This window comes from Fundulus heteroclitus, chromosome 12, assembly GCF_011125445.2.
Source record: "Fundulus heteroclitus isolate FHET01 chromosome 12, MU-UCD_Fhet_4.1, whole genome shotgun sequence".
Taxonomy (NCBI): Eukaryota; Metazoa; Chordata; class Actinopteri; order Cyprinodontiformes; family Fundulidae; genus Fundulus; species Fundulus heteroclitus.
In genome coordinates, this window is record NC_046372.1 from 30,716,197 (window position 1) to 30,737,203 (window position 21,007).

General features: G+C 41.5%; 1 protein-coding gene across 2 annotated transcripts in view; it reads left to right on the plus strand.

Annotated features, from left to right (window-relative positions):
• slf1 (SMC5-SMC6 complex localization factor 1) overlaps positions 1-17,763 on the plus strand; it is a 49,132-nt gene extending 31,369 nt beyond the window's left edge. For both annotated transcript variants that reach the window (XM_021315780.2, XM_012861372.3), the window contains one exon: positions 16,783-17,763. In XM_021315780.2, the coding sequence (XP_021171455.2) occupies positions 16,783-17,282 (500 nt within the window). In that variant the 3' untranslated portion in view covers positions 17,283-17,763. The remainder of the gene's footprint in view (positions 1-16,782) is intronic.
• The last annotated feature ends 3,244 nt before the right edge of the window (positions 17,764-21,007 follow it).

Genomic DNA, 21,007 nt, shown 5'->3' on the forward strand with positions numbered 1-21,007 from the left:
TTTTTTTGCTTAAAAAAACAAAACAAAACTGGAAGTTATCAGTAGAATTAGCCCATTTCACAGATAATTCATTACAATCCTAAGGAGACCAGTAAAGTATTGGCCTCGAACTCAAATCCTCAGGGCCCAGAGTGTCCTGCAGCTTTTGGAAGTGTGAAGGAAACATACAGGCTACTTCTCCTACCTCCTTCCTTACTGACTGCACTATTCGGACAGCACTTATCATGGCGGCCGCTGACGCACTTCCGCTTTGGCTAAAGTGTCCTTGCTCTATAAGGGTATTTTGATTGAGCCAAGCTCTGCAGAGCTTTGCTAATGAGCTTAGATTGCAGTCAGGTGTGTTGAAGCAGAGATGCATCTTAAAGTTGCTTAAAGGACTACAATCCGATCTAAAGCCAAGCCAGACGTTGAATGACTTGAATGGTGCCAGCAACTAAAGCTCAGCGCTGATTAACAGCTCCTTCTGACCCTATTATCCGCTCAGTAGAGAAAGCAACCTCTTGATAGAGGCACTGTTAAACAGAATGTGAATGAAGTTTTAGCAGAAACTTTATTGTAAAGTTTAGTATGAAGAACACCTGGAGATGTGGTCGGTGCTTTCCGACAGTTCTCCATCCGTGAGGCGTCCACTTTGAGGGAAAGCCCGTGGTGTAGATGATCATGGGACCGTATAGAGTTAAACAAGTATAAGGTACGCTAGATGAAAATGAGAACTTTTGAGTTGCTTTTCTGTTGCATAATCATTGTAAAACGTAGGATGTAGATGAGCTCACTTCTGTTATACAGACTGACACTACTTTGCACACAAGGTGTATCCAGTTCCGTTATAAAATAAAGTTTTACTTATGCAGAAGGAAGTTATTCCACACTGTGGCGACTTTATTAGTTTCACCTGTTGTTTGTGCACCTTTTTGCCTTTATAAGTGGTTAATTGCTGGTGACATAGATGTCCAACAAGATGTCAGAAACACTCCTTCTAAGAAATTGGTCCATGTTGAGAAGATGGCATCAGCAGTTTCTGCAGATCTGTTGGCTGTGCATCCATGAAGCCAGTCCCTTGTTCCACCACATCCCAGAAGGACCCAAGAAAACACCCCCACGACCTCGATCCAGCAACACAAACCTAACCTACAAGGCAGGATGGATTTAGGATTTTAAGTTTATGTCATAGTTGGACCCTACAATATGCTGTTGCAACTCAAATTGAGACTCATCTGACCAGGCAGCTGTTATTTTGGTCAGCCTGTGCAGATTGTAGTCTCAGTTTCCTGTTCTTAGCTGATAGAAATGATGTCCGGCGTGTTCTTTTGTTGCTGCAGCCTATCTGCTTCAAGTTTCCAAGTGATGTTCGTGCAGAAATGGCGTTCCGCATACCTCGGTTGTAACAAGTGGTTATTTGAGCCACTGTTGCCTCTCGCTGTCATCTCAAGCCTGTCTACCCCTTCGTCTCTGACCTTTGATGTCAAAGGAGGTTATTTTTGTCCACACAATTACTGCTCCCTGATATTTTCTCTTCGTCAGACCGTTCTCTGTAAGCCCGAGACATTGGTCGCGTGAAAATCTCAGCTCACGAGCAGTTATTTAAGTCTACGCTCGGTTTGAACTTCAGTGCACCGAGGTGCTGCCGTGTGATCAGCCGGTTTGCCATTTATGCTAGGAGCTGAACAGGTGTAGCTGATAAAGTGGGGGGGGGAGGGGGAACGCGTGCACGTGTGCTTTCGGGGGGTTTTGCGGGGAGGAGTGCTATTTTGCAGCGATGAACAAGTCTCCCATGTAACATACCTCTGCCTCAGCACACTTCTCAGTTTGACTAATTATAGTTAATTTGATTCGACTTTCCCATTAACACATGTACATATTCTGTCCTCAAAAAATAAATTAGACTGGGATTGTTTAGTCCCGGAGAGGAAACAAGAGAGCGCTCCCACCTCCCCTCCACCCCCTTTTTTTTTCCCTCCCTTCCTCAGCAACAGGAAAGAGAGCAAATTAAAAGAGGTCAGATGAAGCATGCTATCTGTATGTGTAAAATTAGAGGAGCAAGAAATCAAGTCTATGTTTGTGTATATGCAGACGTCTGGCTTTACTGTCTCGGCCAGGTGTTTTTTTTATTCTTTATTTTTTTTAAACCGGACCGAACAATACAACAGGAATGGGAATTGTCTGAGTTTAAAAACGCCCTTCAGGCGGCTGCATTATCCTTCTTTCTCTTATCCGTTCTCTGCTGACTGTTTGCCGTTTCCTCCCACCTTGATGGTGGGTTGTCTGAAGGCTACAGCAGGGAGTTGGTGAGGAGGTGGTCCTCCTGACTCCGGGCTATACTGGCTCACTCTTTTTTTTTTTTTTTTTTTTTTTTTCCCTTCTCATGATCTACATTCGGTTGCCATAGACACCATCAATAAGTTTCCTCCCCCCCCTCCCCTTTTTGTTTTGTTAAGATCTCCAAGTCCAGGCTGTTAAATGCAGAAAGTTTTACCTTCGGGGGCTCGCTGATGTTTAGTTACCATAACCGTCTTTGTGCTGTTGCTCACTGCAGTTTTTATTTCCAACTTTTTGTGCTCGTGGCTGCGTGCCGGGTTGCTTTTTTTTCCCCCCCTAGTATTGGCCAGGTAGGCTTGCTGCACCGTCCCAGGGTAGGAAACCAGGCTAGCGGGCCAGATGCATTTCCATTCGTCTGTCTCCTTATTTATTATATTCCTGCCTGTTTTATTCCTACGAGTGCCATCTGCAATCCCAGAAACCATATTTTTTTTCAGTGAGGCATTCACCCCATTGTCCTTGTTGTTTCCAGCAGACAGAACCATAGCTGCCAAGGTTTTGGTAGGCCAGAGAGGGCAACACTGACACTGGCACACCAACAAAGCTTTTAGTTGGGAATGATCTCACCCCTTTTGTAAGCCTGTCTGTCCGCTCGGAGGCCTGCACTCTGTATGCAAGTGGGTGCATTTTTACAGCTAAATTGTATGGCGGGGTGGAATGGGTAGACCCCCTACTCCCGCTACCTAAAGCCCTCCGGGCTTCTGAAGCTGGCAATGAAAGGATGCCATGGCTGAGGGCAAGGCTGACTCTGCTCTTCTCTCCCCTTCCTTCCGCAGCCCAAGGCCGCGCCACATGACCCCAGCTACGAGCTCCGCTTGTTTTTCCACTTAAAACTTCAAGTGTCCTTGGCTATACATTTTGGTGTATTTATGCGAAAAAAAATGCTATCCTTCTTCTGAAAGCCTGCACTAAGCATACACTGGCTTGCAATTAACGGTCGGAAAGAGAGCGCGCTGGCGCTCCCTTTGCCGCTTTCTTTATCAGCTGCTTTTCAGTGCAGATTCCGGGCGATTGGAGTGGAAAATGACCCGGGGCCCATAGCAGTAAGGCTTCGATCTGGCATGCAGAGGAGGAATGTCAGTTAGAAAAGGAGGTAGAAAAATAAAAAGAAAGCTTCCACCATCCTGCACGTGACTGCAATCGCAGACACAGTCCTCTCAGTGCTATTTAGCTCGTTAGCAATTGAAGCTGGTCCACCCCAAGTTACAAGCACATCAGGTTATTTTAAGTCTTGGATACGAATAGTAGATGGGGCTAACAGAATAAATTGGGTTTGATTGTTTTCAGTGATTCCCAGAGGAAATCAGCTGATGACTGAAACTGACCTATTTTGAGCTTAAAGGTGCATAGCCACATTATTAGATTTTTTTATTATTATTATTATTGATACGTCAGTAGCTCGCTCTGGCTGCATACAAAGTTCTTTATGAAAGGCATATGGCATATTAGTTGTCACTTTGGTGTTTTTGCTCAGTTTGTTAGTAAATAAAGCCTTTTGTGTTTATTTTTAATAACAGAAAGTACGTACTACACATGCGCATCAGGGGATAAAACAAGGAAGCAGCTAATGCTTCCTTGTTTTATACTGGTCCAAGATCCAGTAAAAAAAACCGCAAAAAAAAAATTATAAATATGATTCCAAGAGGGAAAAGACTGGAATGTCGCTGGGAATACAGTATGACCGTTGGTGTTCACTGAAGTGGACAATAAAGCCACGATTGCTCAAATGTGACCCAGATTTGACAGACTTGAGTACATTTTCTGATATGAGGCTATTAAAGTTGCTGTAGATCGGTGTATTTAATTAATATTGGTCAGGCTAGGTCCGGCATTATTTACAAGTGATTTATTATTTAAGCAAACCGGCATTATGATAGTTCTGCAAAAATGTAGAAGACGTCACATCTGTTTATATCTGCTCATCTCGCTCGGTGCTGGATTCTATCTTGCCTCAAAAAAGACCATCAAAGCACTATCAAGATGGAGGCTTGGTGTCGATGGCTTTATTTTATCACGATTAAATGGTTTTTGGTCTTTTTTTGTATAAGCATATAACGTGGCTGTATACCTTTAATTAGACCTGACCTGTGAAACTCTTTGTCAGACAAATCTTTGTCTGATCAGTTTACACACCATACATAAACAGCCACCTGGTTGCAGTAACAATAACACTCTTCGGTGTGGGAGTTGTTACTGCAGGAAATGTAACTTTAACACAGAATTGGCTAGTTTCTGCATCATAGAGATATTTGTAATGAAGTCCCAGGAAGCTTATAGCTGTAAGAAAGAAACTGTATTCTTTCTATAACATGTGAAACTTGAGATGGCAGAGAGAAATTTAAACTTTCAGCAGCTAACTGGAAGGCTGAACAGTCTACAGCTGTTTTATCTGTTTGAGCTTTCAACCTCCACGGGTCCTGGTATGTGCTGAAGTTCCTCATAGTTAACAATTCATCCTTTTAAAGTTATGTTCTCTAAAACAGTGTTTCTCAAAGCTTTCATAACAAGAACCAATAGCATAAATTCTAAGATTTTAAACTACCATCATGCCGACAGACTGTGATAACTCAGGTCTTTTACATTTTCAGTTTTTTTTTTGTGGAATAGGATTTAGTTTATTTGTGCTTTCCACTTGCCCTCCTAAAATGAAATCTGCAAGTTGTGAGCTGGATAAATGAACAGGGACGTCCCCTTAAGTCAAAATTCAAAGTAGAGAAATTGGATATTTTACTCCAACTTCAAATTCAAATCCAATATGGCTGCTGTGTGTTCAAAATGTAGTGACAGCTGCAAAAATAAACTGTTAATTTGCCCTTTGGGTGGTTTGCATATCAATAAAGCCTTCACACACAGTTTCATACAGCCTGTGATCGTAAACCGGTCCATTTAGTGTTTGAATACATAGAGTGCAAAGAAATGCAGTGTTATCAGATTGTATTGCTAGCAAATCGCTGAGAACAACATTTAGCACATCCCACAGTTATGCAAAACATGGTTAATTTGACTATAATGTGATTCCTGGTTTCTTCAGGGGTAAATATTTAACCGCCTGCAGGGTTTGATGGTTCATGGTTCTCCACTTCAGTTTAAACTCTTTGAGTTTTTGAAATGTTGCGGTCTGCACTTCTCTTTTAAATAGTTCCTTTTTGAAGTAAAGATATTATTTTCTGCTTGAACAACTTCTCTTTTTCGCTTCTGCATCGCAGTTAAGTATGTTTTCATCGACCTTGCATTCTTGTTGTTACAAGCGTTTCATCTGGGTGACATTAAAGATGAGTACCAGCGATGCTCGTACCGATGTTTGGGAACCAGTGACTCTGCAGTTTTAGTAATGCTAGCGTTGGTAACTGCTAAGATGAAATGCTAAGTTTGCCTTAAATGTCATCCCTGGTATTGTTTTCTCTTTGTTTTAAAGTAATGGTAAAAGCTTGTCTTCCAGCAACTGCTTTCTCACACATGACAGTGCCTCTGTTGCTAAATGTAAATAATTAATGACTGCCAGCAGCCGGAGTGCCCGAGAACATCATTTTAATACTGTTCTTTTATCCCCTCTTTATTCGTAAAGAAGAATCCTATTTGGCTGGAATCTTTATTCGCATTTTGTTCAAAAACCAAGTCCGCAGAAGCTTTCATATAATGCTTCAGCCTCTGTTCTTTCTCCTTTTTTTTCTGCCTCTCTGTAGCATTTAGTGTATAAAACACAATCTTAAAGCAGTTAATCAATTAGGTTCTTGCTGTTTCGGACGAGAACAAGTTTGTAGAGCAGGAAATGCGCCATCCCTTCACACTGCTGAAGTCAGTGATGGTTCATAGTCAGCCTGTTTCTGTCTCTGTTGTTGACACACACACATACACAGGTAGATGGTTTAGTCATATTACGGCCCGTTTGCTGTCAAATGGTAAAGAAATGGAGAAAGTTCATCCCGCTAAGCTCTCACGTCCCTGTGGGTCCTGATCTGGCAGCTGCGAGGAGCTGAGCTCTCACACCGTTAGAGGGGAAGCTGCGTTTGCAGCCCTCGGCTTCACTCTGGTGCGTTGATGTTTCAGCTGCAGGTTCCTCCAGACTGTAGTTCAAGGACTTCCCTTACTGGGAATTCTTAACTAGAGTCTTCTTTTTTTCTTCTCCTCACTCTCTACTTTTCCACCACACATACACATATAACTACACGTGTTTTTTCATATGTATTTCTTTTTCACGTGATCGCTTCTTACGGTTCTCCGAGACTCTTCCTTTTCAGGTAAAGCTTGTTTTTGTTTTTTTAAAACACTACTTTAAGATGTCCCCACCTGGATTTAACGAAGCAAATGGGTAACAACCTCCCATTGGATAATAACTGCATGAATGATTATGGTTCAGGTGACAAGCTATTTAACCCTAAATAATGCAACTTTGTCACAAAACACATTCTGTAGTCATGGGAAATATGGTAATCTGTTTGAGGAAGGTCACATTTTTGAATCAAATTATCATGCATCAAGCAAAGAAAACAAATGGAAAGATCCAAGGCTATTAAAATTGGGTCAAGAATGCTCCAGTGCATTATTAAATACTGAAAGAACAGTGGATAGCCACCATATTTGCAGAAAAAATGTGTTTGAGAAAGTATCTTGAATGAACTTGATTGGCGATCAGATAACTTTTTTGAGAAATCAAAACCCGAGAGAAGAACTTTTAGCTCTGTGAAAGTAAGAGCATTTGTACTCCCAAAATGTGAGGGGAACTACAAAGATAGGGACTAAACAGCTGTATAGCCTCAAGAAAACCACAGATTAAGGAAGCTGTTTGGGGAAAAAGGAGGCTTTGATTTGCTAGGGAATGAACAAATTGGATGCTGGAGCAATGGAAGAAGGTTACGTGGTCTGAGGAGCCCAGGATTCAGGAACTTTATGTGGCCTAGGATTGAGGTCGGCTTTATACCTGGATATACTGTTGGAAAGCACATCTTCCAAGATAATGATCTGAGGAGTTATCAGGCTTAAATTGTGCAAGAACATCCCATTATGAAACATAATTTTCACAGACTGACCACCGCCGAGTCCAGATTTTAAACTCTTTGAACATATTTGGGACGTACCGAAGACGAATTTTCACAGCGGTCAACCTTTTCCATCCTCTCATCAAGCCGGTAAATGTACGCAAGTCTGAATGGATAGTTGTTGTTACAATCCGGAAGCTTAATGAAAGGATGCCACCGCAAATAAAAGCTGAAGGGGGTTCAAAGAAAAAGGGTGTTTAATATTTGTTTGGATAGGCAGTGAATGTGAGTCTTTAGGACAATTTAGATTTTTTTTTCCCCTACTAAAAGGGTACTCGCTTATACTTAAGTCTAGCACCACTTATAATAAATGAATGCTGGTTTGTTATTTTCCCCTGTGTTGAACACCTATTTTTCAGCGAGCACAAAGGCCACAATGGTACCTAGTTTCCATGAAGAGGAAAGGGCACAGTCCAAGGAACGTTGAACGTTTTTTTCAATTATATTTTCTGTTTTTTTTTTCCCACCCCCAAGGTTCTACTGGATACTAATGTTGTATTTTAATTATACGGACTGTATAGGCGATAAAACCATTCTCTATCCATCTGCACAAACAACTGAGTTTCAAGGTGTAACTCCTTTTATTTTGTTGTCTCCAAAGTGATTGGAAAACCTAGGAAGATTCTTATTTTGTTGGCACTGAGCCATGACCTCAAATCATCACGCACTCCAACGATGATAAAATTGCAACACTGTTTTACTATTTTTTTTTTTTCCCCATGCCTCAATTAAAATGTTAAGCAACAACTTTAAAAGGAATTTTATAGTGTGTTGAAAAGCAATGTTAATAAAAGACACAATCAGGAGAGGAGCTTTCACCTATGAAGCTCATTAATGACGAGGCAACAATGGGACGTGTGTGAACCCAGCTGGAGTGGGTCATACTTTATAAATGGAGGTATGCAACTGCAATTAAGTGTGTTTGCTTAAACCTTTTCTTTGAATGAAGAGCAACACCCCGCAAAGGTATATGTGTGGAGTGCTTTAATTGTCGCAGTGCTGGCGGACGGCCCTTCTTCACCTCTGCATTGTTGAGCAGTAGCGACGTGCATAAAGCAGGAGCGCGGATTCGTTTTTTGTTGTTGTTGTTTTTTTTCTAAGAATTTAAAATGGGTTTGAGTTTCTCGAATTAGACTTTGCTAACACAATTAAGTGCCCCCTAGATGTTGATCCCTGCCGTTGGGATCGCCGTTTGGAATTTGAAAAGCTCTGAAACGCCCTCAGATTGTTGCTTACCATTTCACGTCTCGGCACATTATGAAAAGGATTTCGTTCTGTGAAGGAACGGATAGATGGGAGAGCGAAGCGGGTCAACGTTTTCCATTATTTTTTCTAATTGCCGAGTACAAGCTGTCAAAATTACGTTGTTAAAAAAATGTCAAACGTTCTTTGAGTGCATTGAAACTGTGAAAGAACACTTGGTATAAAAAATGTTTTATTTTGTCCTAGACCTTTGTAAACTTTGGGCTACTGATTTTTTTTAATCCCTGCTTTTGTCTTCAGACTTCTGCTAAATTATCTCCGTCATATACCCCATTGCTCTCGACCAACCAACCAACCAACCAACCAATCAGTTTATTGGTATTTTACTGTATACTGTAATTCTAAAGAGATCCCACATGTTTTTTTCTGAGGGATCTGAGACATAACAGTCAGGGAATAAAGTATTTCAGCTTGAGGCTGAAAGCTGTGAAGCAGACTGGTGGTTTGGCTTTAGATGTTGCGGTACTGTTTGCCTGATGGCAGCAGTCAGTGGAGATGGTCTCCTTACTATCTTCTGCAGCTTTGCAGCGCTGAGATGCGACACGCCAACATATTATCTACCACAACCTTGTAGAGTGCTATTAGGATGCTAGTAGAATTGCTTCAGCGTCATCAGGGAGTCTCCACGTGTTCGGCATTCATGGCGTTCGACCAGGTGAGGTGATTTGTGCACAGAAAAAGAAAACATTCACATGGACTTAGCAATTGCATGGCAATCTAGTTTTCTAAGTAATGAAGGTGTTTGAGGAATTGATGAAATACGTCTTCATAAAAATGCTCAAATCTCATGTATTTGAATTTTCTGAAGAATTAATCTTACTTTCTTTCCTTCGGTGTTTCTTATCCTCACTTGGGCCAGTTGACTCATGACCAAACCAAGCGATAATTGTTAGAGCGGGTGCAGGACATACTTAAGGTAGGTACTAATTGACACGTGTCCCATTGCAGATGGCGCTTTTGCGTACCATTTGGTTAATTATCAAGTATGAAATTAACCAAATTCTCAACAAATGACAAAGGGGTGAATTGACCAGCACTGGATTTAATCTAGATTCACATGGAAGACAAATTTGAAGTGGATCCAGGTCATTTCACCTGTTTGCCTAATTTTATTCAAATGTTACAATAAAAGGTAGCCGTGACTTCCTCTCAAACTGTCTTTTCTTTTTTAAACGGCAAACAAACCTTATGTTCATAACCATTGCGCATCTGCTTTATTTATCTTTGTAGTCAATATTTTTGATGCATTATGGAGATGAATAATGAAACTCATAAAAGTATCTTTATTTATCTACTATTTTTGTAAGAGCTAGTGTTTATTTTGATGTTATTATACAATAGTTTTTTTTTTTTATTATTATTGTACCCTCTATTTAAATTGATGGCAGTTGTCACTTGAATAAGATCAAGTTGACTTTTATAAATCCTGATCAGACCAAATGAACCATGAGCAACCTTAGTACATCACCATTATAGTAAAACTACTTTAAATCACGAGTGGTCAACCTGGGTATGAAACCTCCCCTTTGCAGTGAAGTGTCACAAGGTCAGCATGTAGCATCCTGTTTCAGAGAGCTCAATTTTGCATCTGAACAAGTTGAGCACGAAACAAGTAAAAGTGCAAAAACGGCAACCCTTTCCGGAGTGACCAACATCTAGCCTCAGCAATGTGCCGTCATTTCTGGTCAATAGATGGCCGTTTCCCAGAAAACACTTTTTTTTTTCTTTTTTTTAGCAGGAAGCACCAACTGATGGCGATAAACCTCATACGTTTTTGTGCATCTGTTGAGCAAAACTCATAACTGTGATGGTAAGAAGGTAAAATTAATCATCAGAGTATCAAATCAATCAAAGCAAATTGCCCTCTTAATTTAATCAGAGAAGGGACAGATCAACATCAAAGGAGCAGTTTAAGCCAGAAAACACGCAGCCAGTTAATTCAGCGATGAAACGACCCCGTCTACATCTGCATCGCAGAGTGTGGGAAAAATACATCATCCGCTCTTACTTCCCAGAATACCCTGCAGTTATGGGATGTCTAATCACACCAACTTGGTCAATCAGACATCATCATGAAAAGGTTAGCTTGCCTCTCCTTATCTAACCTCATTCAACTGAATAGAAAACAAAAGACCACTTGGAAAATAAAAATCACACATTTGATTCTTGGTTTGGCGTTGCTCTTATTAGAGCTTTGGCCTTAGTTTCACTGTAGTCTCATTTCGCCTTCTTTTGCTGGCATCTGTCCAACTTCTTTGGTTGGACCATCCTCTGTTGCCTACGGTTTAAGCGGCAACATTAGGCCGTGTGGATGAGACTTGTCATCGCACAACGCTGGGACGTTTTCGTACGGCACGAGCATCACTTTCGGTTTGTTTGGATGCCAGAGTGAAGAGGCCACACTGGGTTTTGCACATTGAAGATCACCTGTGGCAGACAGGATCTCTGTTCATCACGGCGCGAGCTTGATTTACGGTGAACAGATAAATGACGCAAAGTAAATTTTGCTGCCCATTACTCGCATAGATGCTGCTCCAACCACTTTAACCGTTATCTGCTTTTTTCTCTGCTGCAGATATCACTTTTGAATAGGTCAACGACCATCGCAGAAAGCAGTGGACAATTATTTTTATTTTATTTTTTTTTAAGCCCGCTTTCCCTGTTTGTCTGGCTGGTTGCTCGTCTTCCCGCGTCAGATGCCTCTCTCTCCGGCGCTTCACTCGGTTGTTGTTTTTTGCTGTGGATCTCTAGTCACTAGCTAGCTGCTCCCTGTGGATATGTGCTGCCGTGCCCCTGGCTGCAGTTCACACACTCACCCCTGTATCTTTTTTTTTTTCTTCTTCTTCTTCCAGGCACTGAGGTGGGGGTAGAGTGGTGGGGGGTTATTTACCATGCTGCGGAACTGCCTGCTTCCCAGCTTGTCTGCCTTAGCCCCAGACTCAGACCAGAAACACTGGGGGAGGGAGGGAGGGAGCACTGTATCTTACTTTCCCTTCCTCCTTCTTTTTTTTTTTTTCCACCAATTTTTTCCCCCCCTTCCTCCACTCTGACTTTTAGATTTCTTGTCTTCGCCTGCCCTCTAAAGGCCAAAGGGCTTTGCGCTCTGCATGGAAATGTGTGTGTGGCAGCCTGGCTGCGCCTGGCAGCTGCGTCAGCCGCTGGCTTTCGCTCGGCACGCGGATTCCTCCTCTCTCTGCTCTAGCGTCACTGCCTAGGTTGTGGAGAGGTATTTTTTTTTCTTCACAGCGATGCACATGTACACACAGAGGCACACTAAAAGGTTGGTGTAATTACCCTATGCTCTCGTGTATTCCCTGAGGTGTTATATTTATCTCCAACGTAGCATATCTGACACCCAGCACCAATACCTGCAATCACTTCAGTCACCGTCCTTGCACCAAATACACTCCCCCAGGCTGTGTTTTTTTTTTTTTTTTTTTTTTTTTATAATTCCATGTTCACATATATGCGTATCCACAGCTGTGTTTAAATATGAAGTTTTGCTCTAGATATGGCCGTTAGCATTGAACTGGCGTCATTTTTCCTTGCTGCATAACAAGTAGCATCTGCTTTTGACGCTTTGTGCAATAAACATGCAGATGTGAACAAAAACAAGAAAAGCAATATAGAAGCAAATATCTCATTTAGATATTTGAAGAAAACGAAAAGAAAATAAGAGGCAGCGTGAATGCAGATCTCACAGTCTGTGGTCAGAGCGAACCAGTTAGCTCTCAGGCAGACAGATTCTTAGCAGCCCGGCCCGGGGCCGTGCTGCAGGGACCCGCCCTCCCCTCCCTCGCGCTCCGCCGTCAGACCTCTGATTGGAGCCTGTCAGTCAGCTGGGTTTGACACCATTACAGCGGGGGGGACTCTGGGAAACACACTTGCTTTATTTCCCATATCCGGCGTGAGGAAAACCCCAGCTGGAGACGTGGCAGACAGTAAAGTAATAACCCCGGTGTCATTAATTCGGATTTTTCTGTCATTGGGTGATTTTTACCAGAACACACAGAAAGGTGGTTTCTGGGTCAGACTTACTGATTGAAATAAAAAAGTGCTGTAATATTGCTCCATGTTTAAAACTTCTTTTCTAATCCAGGTATAGGACAGGACTTCTCAGGGTTTTCAGTTTTGTCGTATTGTTTCAAAGAAATCCACATTCAAGTGGGTCGTCCATAGTGTATAATGCCTTAGTTAGTTGGCTTCGCACATTGCAGCCGCTCCTCCTGATTGAGAGCTGTACGGACACCGACTCCTGCTGATGCTGAAGACAGCTTGTTACAGAAACCTGGTGATTATGTCCCGCTGTGAACAACCTCACGCTCCCTCACTTACCCTCTCACGTCCCGCCCTAACCTTTGCCTTTCTCTCGTGGCCTCTTTGATCAAATTTGCGCTCTCGGGTCCTTTGGCTGCTGGCCCCCCGCCGCTAAGATATATAAGATATCCATGCTTATGTAAAGGTTGATGTAGATTAATGACACAATTTATGCAGACAAGTTTGTTTGTTTGTTTTTTTGCCCACTCTGATTTGAAGCATTCACCTTCCCTTAGGACCACCCCTCAAAAATGATCTCACGAGTTGAAATTTACCGATCAAACTTGGGGCTAATTTCCCTCATTTTCTCTGGCTTTTGTAAAGCAATGACCTGCCGAAGCCGATTTTAGCTAATTCTAGTTTCTCTTTTTAAACTGGAAAGAGCATTTAATCCTTTTTGACTGAGCAGTCTTCAATTGTTTATCTTAGTAGCAGGCGATGGAAAACAGATTTTAGTTTAAAGCTAGGACAAAATGATTACCAAGTGATTTGTTATTTATTGAATTAAGCATCATATGGTGGCGATTAACATGATCAGTTGGCTATTCTATCAGTATTTACACTGCAAAAAGGGAACTAAAAGTAAGTCAAACTTTCTTGAAATGAATGTATTTTTCCTTGATTTAAGCAGGTAAATAAGACTATTTGCCAATGGAATAAGATTTTTGCACTTAAAATAGGAACATTTCATCTCTATCATCTTATTTCAAGTGCAGGATATCTAATTATCTTATTTTAGGGGAACAAATACTCATTCCATTGGCAAATAGTCTTATTTACCTGCTTAAATCAAGGAAAAATACATTAATTTCAAAAAAAATTTGACTTACTTTTAGTTCCCTTTTTGCAGTGTACTTATCTAACGTCATTTAATTTGTGCACAGAACCCCATAAAGTGAACAAAAAGACGTTGACAGAAAACAACAGATCTCTGCTTATTCCATAAAGTGCGTCTGTACTTAAAGAGCAGCTTTCCATCCTTATGTCTTTACGTCTCTGTTCATGTCTTTCTGTCCTCTCTTTGTGCGTTGGCAACTTTTGTACTGCTTCAGACAGCAATACGTCGTCACTACTACTCATATCGATGTACCTGTGCCGTTTTCACATGAGAAAGGTCGAGGTGTTTGGATTAGATTCAGAATTTCTAATGTTCTTCTTTTTTATTTTATTTTTTTGTCTTAATGCCACCAGGGAGGCCCGGCATGCATGGTTTATCTTTTGTTGCGAAAACAAAATCGTCCCTTCCAACCAGTAGCACACCTCCTCCAGCCCCACGGTTGTCTTTCAAACGGCAAACAAGTGCCAGCAGTGTAATCAAGCAGCGGCGAGGCTGTCATACAGACCCTCCGCAGAGCCGTAAACTTGCTCGTAAGTAGCAGCGCGGCCAAGGTTGAACAGTCAAGTGCCATCAAAAGCAGTTTGCAATAGAAATGGCTCTATCTGAAGGCAAACAAAAGGCTCACTCTTTACTCGACCCGCTCCTTATAGGCTAAATGTGCACGGGCCCGTCTTGACACTGGAAAATGGCTTTCAGCCTGAATAGAGAGGAGAGCAACAAGATGGTAAATGTCAGCATCGCAACGTTGCTGGCTTTGTGAGGGAGAGAAGAAAGTGTTACATTCAGCTCCGACTGCTGAGTGTGGCGAAGCAGCGCAGAAAGGGTGAAGTCAAGGTCGACGGCGACGTTTTTAAAAAAAAAAAATACATACAATTAAAGCTACAGCCGCGAGTCTCTATTTTACGTTCTCAAGCGATTTGAATTAATTCACAGCTTCGCCCGTCGCTCTTGACTTCCTCTTTAAAGTTCCAACAAGTCAGATCTCACTGAGGTTTGCACTCGAGGTCTGCTGCGAATCAGCAGCTCCTTGTGTCTGAGTCGACGGCTACGAGCTCACTTACAGCGGCGCGTCAAAAAAAAACAAAAAAAAAACGCGGAGCCTCCGTCAGGTCACTAACCCTCAGCGCCTGTAACACAAACACAAAGTGACCTGCCAGTCACCGAGCTAAGGCGAAGTGTCAGCTGAAGTTAGCGCTGAAGTGAGCTAATAGGCCCGTCTGGCGCTGAGGGCCAGTGGGAGAACAGCTGTTCATTTAAGCCTTCCACTTTTCACACCGTGCGTTTTTGGATGAGAGCGCGCGGATGTGTTATGCAGCGGATGTATTTGTGCCGTGCGCGCCGCTCGTTTCTGTTGCCTCGTCCCGCCGCTGACCCGTGTCGTGTCTCTTCTGCCTTATTTGATAATGATGCTGCGGTCTAAGGTAAACTTCACAGTTACCGCTGAGGCTTAAACTTGCTGTTAACGCTGCAAGCATTAACCTCAACGTTTGAGGTCAGGCCGCGGCTTCAAAATGTTCACATTCGGGCATTGAATCGTAGCTAACCAGAAATTATGGGCAAATATTTATTTTAATGTTTTGTGCTTTTCATGTGACTTGCAAAAGTGATCAAACCCTTGACACTTTTTACGTTTTGTCACGTTACAGCTACAGACTTAAATGTGTTTTACTGGGATTCTTTGTGTTAGACCAACACAAAGTACCGAATAATTTGAGATTTAAAAAAAAAAAAAAGGCTTTTTTTTCCAATCATAAAAACAGAAATCTGAAAATAATGTTGTCCCTTTGTGTTCAGACGCCTTGTCAGCACCTTGTGGTGCTTCCTTCTACTGCAATTACAGCTTTGCACGTCTAAAGGAGAGGGTCTGCTGCAGCCAGACTTTGACTGGGCCACTCTGACACAATATATATGTTGAGTGCTCTCAAACTACAGTCTTGCAACTTTTAGATGTCTCTGCTTCTACACACGCCTCTGATATTAGCTCATCTGCAGAGCTTGACTGCATGCTAGTGAGGCAATTTAGCCGTTTGATTCAGATAAAAGGCGAACCTCAAATCCTTTGAATTTTACTTCAGGTGGGAATGACGGTGGGATAATGTGCCGTGTTGTTTCTTTGCCAAACGCAGAACATTGCATTTAGGCCTAAAATGTACATTTTCTTGTCATCTGACCGGAGCACCTTCTTCCACACGTGTGGTGCATCCTCTGGCTTGAAACTGCGTTTCTCGGCCGGTTTTCAGTTGTGCAGCACTTTTTCCATTTTCCTGGATGATGGTTTAATCAGCTCTCAAATCCTGAACTATTGCTTTTTGACCAGACCCCCACTTTATACAACTCTACAGCTTTATCCCTGATCTTTTTGCTGCGTTCCTCGGTTGTTATGATGTTATTTGTTCACTTATGTGTTTGAGGCCTTCACAATGGGCTGAATTTATACTGAAATTAAATTGCACAGGAGGACTCTGTTTGCTAGTTAGACTACTTCTGAAGGATGAACTGGATTTTGTTTAGGAGTTTCAGACTAAAAGGGATATAAATGCCTGTCACACTTTTCTCTTTTTTTGTTTATGGAAAGAATTAAACCATATAGTCTTTTCCTTCCATTTAACTTTCCCATGCATTCATCAGTCACATAAAATGTTAATAAATTACAATGAAGTTTGTTTTGGTGACAAAATTGTGGAAATATTAAGAATTATTAACACTCTTCTAAGGGTCTACATGTTTCAGGTTAATACTGTAGCTACAAATTAAATACTCATCATGAAGTTTTGCATCATATTGACAAAGCGGTGCCTTTTATAAAAGTATGCCATCCACCAAAACGCTTCATGTTCCTCTTGTAATCAGACATTAGCCTCACATTCATCCCTCTTTGCTGCTGTATGTTGTTTCCAGGCAAATGGTCCACGACGGGACTGGAAATGTATCCTGTCACACTCGCTTGCAGCTTGTTGCAGCTGAGACTAAACGCCGTGTGATCTGATTCTGAACACCTCTGTCTCCCCCCAGGCTCAGTGCTCCTCCAGCAGACTGACGGAGACGGACAAGCTCCGCTGGACATGGTCTCTGCGCCGAGTCAGAGGGAGGAGCTCCTCCGCAGCGCTCAGGTCGGCGATTCGGCCCGCACGAACAAAGACAAAACGCAGGTTTTCAACCTTCCTCTCTTGGAGGCCGGATCCTACCTTCTGGGCCATCTCATTTTCTCCTACCTGCTGGATAGGGGTCTGCCCGGCCTTATGCAGTTGGGGGACAGGCCCCACGCCCTGGTCTGCGAGCTGGTCGGAGCGTTGGACCAACACGGCCTCCAGAAAGTGACTGTGGACTGGACAGACCAGCGGGCGGTGAGGCTGGCAGGAGATGTAGAGACGTTGTTGAAGCTGAGCCGGGGACTCCATAAGGAGCAGGTGTCTCTTGCTGTGAAGGAGTGCAGAGGAGAGAAAACAGTCTTCTTGATGGAAACACTTGAGAGCCTAAGTTCTCGAGGCAAAGCACTGTTAGCTGATTTGTAAGAAAACAAAGATTAATGACCTGGAAAAAAAGTTGCACATTTTCTCATCCAGGGGTTTTGTGTACAGTGATGCGATCTCCGGACCCACTGACCCTGATTTGTACACGTTGGTATAATATGACCTTCAGAGTTTTTTTGGTGATCTTGGGATTTTGAGTAATTTCTACCATGTATATAAAGTTTGCCTGAAGTAGAGTCTGTGTTTTGTTATATTGTTTGACGTTGAAAGAAAAGTTTATTTTTTTTAATATATCTCCAGTTGTACAGTATTTTTCAGACTATAAGGTGCACTTTAAATCCTTCCGTTTTCTAAAAAATTGCGTTTTATAATCCAGTGCACCTTATAATCCGAAAAATACGGTATATTGTTTACATGAACACTAACATTACCATTAGGACTAACAACCAACTGTTTAATGTTAATATTATTTTTACCTTTCTTGTTGTTTTCTATTTTATAAATAAAACATCTACCCATCCATCCACTGTATTGCTCTTATCCAAAATCAACTCATGGGGACAACAGGTCCAGGAGAGAAACCCAGATATCCCTCTCACCAGTGGCATCCTCCAGCTCGTTGTGGGGAATCCCGATGTGTTCCCAGGCCTTACCGGATATAACCAGTAGCTCCTCCAGCGAGTTCTTAGTCTTCCCCTAGATCTCCTCCCAGTGGGACGTGCCCGGAAAACCCCTAAAGGGAGCACCCAGGGAGCATCCTGATGAGGAGCCCAAACCACCTCAACTGAGTCGTTTCGATGCGGAGAAACAGCTTTGAGCGCCCCCCTTATAACAGAGCTCCTCACCCTTTCTCTAAGGCTGAACCCAGCCACCCTCTGGAGGAAGCTCATTTCCTCCAGAGGGTCGGAACATAGATGGACCGATGAATCGAGAGCTCTGATTTTTTTGGCTCAGCTCTTTCGTCACTGCAACAGACCGGAGCAGCGCCTGCATTACTGCAGATGTAGACCCAATCCCTCCGTCCAGCTTTTGCTCCATTCTCCCGTCACTAGTGAACAAGTCACCAAGTCTCCTCCGCTTGAGGCAAAGACTTACCCGCAACCCAGAGGGGGGAGTTCATTCAGATAAATCAGCTGCATTTTACTGGACATTGCATTGCAAAAGCTATTACATTGCAACTTGTGCTTTAAATATTTTTTTAATCTAATCTTATTCTATATGACAGATCTGCACAAACAAATGTATATATAAATAAATAAAAATATATACAAGAAAGCATGCATGTTCATACGTAAAGGGACTGAATTAATATAGCGCTTTTCCAGTCATACCACTCAAGGTACTTTACACTGGAGCCACAATCATCAATACCGATATTAATTTGGTAGGTCATTTTTTAAACCTTTTTAAACTCAAAATACTGTGTAAAATGTGTAAAATATGTCTATCCTTTATTCATTTCTGACATAAAGTACATATTCGTTACAATAACAGGTTATTTTTTTTCCATGATACCCAACATTTTTAAAGCCACTGTGAGAAACTAAAGCATTTGAAAATAGGAGACTCCATCAAGAATGCTGGAGTCCACAAATGTCAAATAAAATGGTAGAAATCTGAATTCAATATTTTTTTTTCTCTCTTTTTTTTTTTTTTTTTTTGCTTACATTAGATCTGATACTGTAGCTTAGCTATAGGTATAAACTGAAGCAAAAGGAACAAGACAGTGGTGGCTGTTTGTCCATTTATCTACGGTATATCTCCATCCATCTTTTTTCTTTAAATTTCTTCACTTGTTCTATATTTCCATAATCCAGTCATCATTGTTTCCTTTTTCTTCTATTCATACATCTATTTTTTTTTTAAATAGGCATCTAACCAACTTTGTCCCTTTTATCAACTTTCACAAATCTGTTCATTCATTCAGGTCTTTGTCTATTCATTCATCTATCAATTTCTTTATTTATTCTTTTAATTTTCTAATCCAAGATCTTTTTTTAACCATACGTCACTGTCTTTTTCAAGCCATCTATATTTTTCCATCATTTGTCCTTTGTTCAAATTCCCATCAATTCAACCAATGTTTCATTCATCCATCCCTTTTTTCAACCCATTCATCCATATTTATTTCAGTCAATCTATTAATTTGTGTTATTTATTCTTAGTCCATCATATTTTAGTGTGTCTATTCATCTCATGTTCTCTCCACCCAACCATTCATCAATATGTGGTTTTTCATAGGATCTGTATTGAAAGCCTGACCATTGTAGAAAGAGCTGCCTTAGTGAGGTTTAGTAAAAATCCTTTAAAAAATAGTTGCAAACTTTGGTCTAGAAAATGTCTGGAGACATGAAAAATGTTTAGGAGTCCTGTGAGATGCCCAAACACTGTCGTTCACTCTGGATTTAATGCAGGGAACAGTGAAGAACAAAACATGTTGCTGTGACTCGAGTTGCCGGTGCTGAAAAAGGGAGGCAGGGGACGTGAACCACAGGTTTACCTGCAACTGTTGCGTCAATAATCCACACAAAGTGAAGTTGATAAAAAATGTTTAATTAAAATGTTTTGTTTCATTATTTTTCCCCAAAAATAAGCCACATACATTATTACGTAAATTAGAGGTATATAACACATTATGCCCTTCTTTCCACTGGTCCTGTCTGTAAATGTCATCGGTAGTAATGGGGCACACAAAGATGATGTCACAAGCAGGAAATATTGCAGGCAGACACGGCTGATCTTTTAGAAAAAAAAAATCAAGGCAGGCAATACACCTACTTTACAGTATTATTACAAGACCATCAACAGGCATACTGTATAAAATATTACCATACATTAATCAGTTAGCTATGTACAGCATTCTTTAAAAAATAGTCTCAAATAAAAGTGCTTCTCTTTCCAACCATCTCTGTCAGATACATTCTTTCTTTCTTTTCTTATATTCTCTACATGATACAAAAATCTCACTTTGGTTTGCTGGTAAATGCAGGCAAAACCATAAACTAGCGACAAGAACAGACATTTGTATGCATTACCACACAATACTCGCAAATTTGCAACAAACAGATGCGGACAAATTTGTTGGCACCCCTGGGAAAGATTTGTAAGAAGTCTGGAAATAAATGCTTCTTTTACTGCACCAGCATAATCTCACAATGAAACGATAAATAAAAATCCAAACTTTACCTTTCTTTTTTTTCAGTGGTGGAACAATCCCATGCAAGGAAATAGTCGTTTTTAATAAAATGGAAAAATGGCACGACATCTGCTGCCAATACTTTAGGCAATATGACGGAACTTTGTCTTCTTCTAGGACATTGTCCCAGGATTGGAGCGTACAGATAGAGTCCTGGACCCTCTCTTATGCTCTCATTGGTTCAACTCATCCAACCGATTAAGGCCTGGGGACTGACATGGACATGTAAGAATGCAGGGTCCGTCTCTTGAGAACAATTTCTATGTTTTCTGTCTGACCCCACAGAGAGACCCACCAATGAAAAAACATTTTATTGTTCGCCAGCAAAATCCACCAGATCAATGTTCCGATATCTCAAAGATTTTAGGATAATATGCATCACAGATCATCCACTATACTAAACAGTGGTAATGAAGGGCCTTTCCAAATACTCATTCTTTGTTTCACAGCAGGCACACCTAGAGTGTTTGGTGTTGAAAGGATCAATCTTAGTTTGATCTGACCAAAGCCCATGGCTTCAATTAAAGTTCCACTACAGCGTAGCGAACTCGACGGGTTCATGTTTGTGATG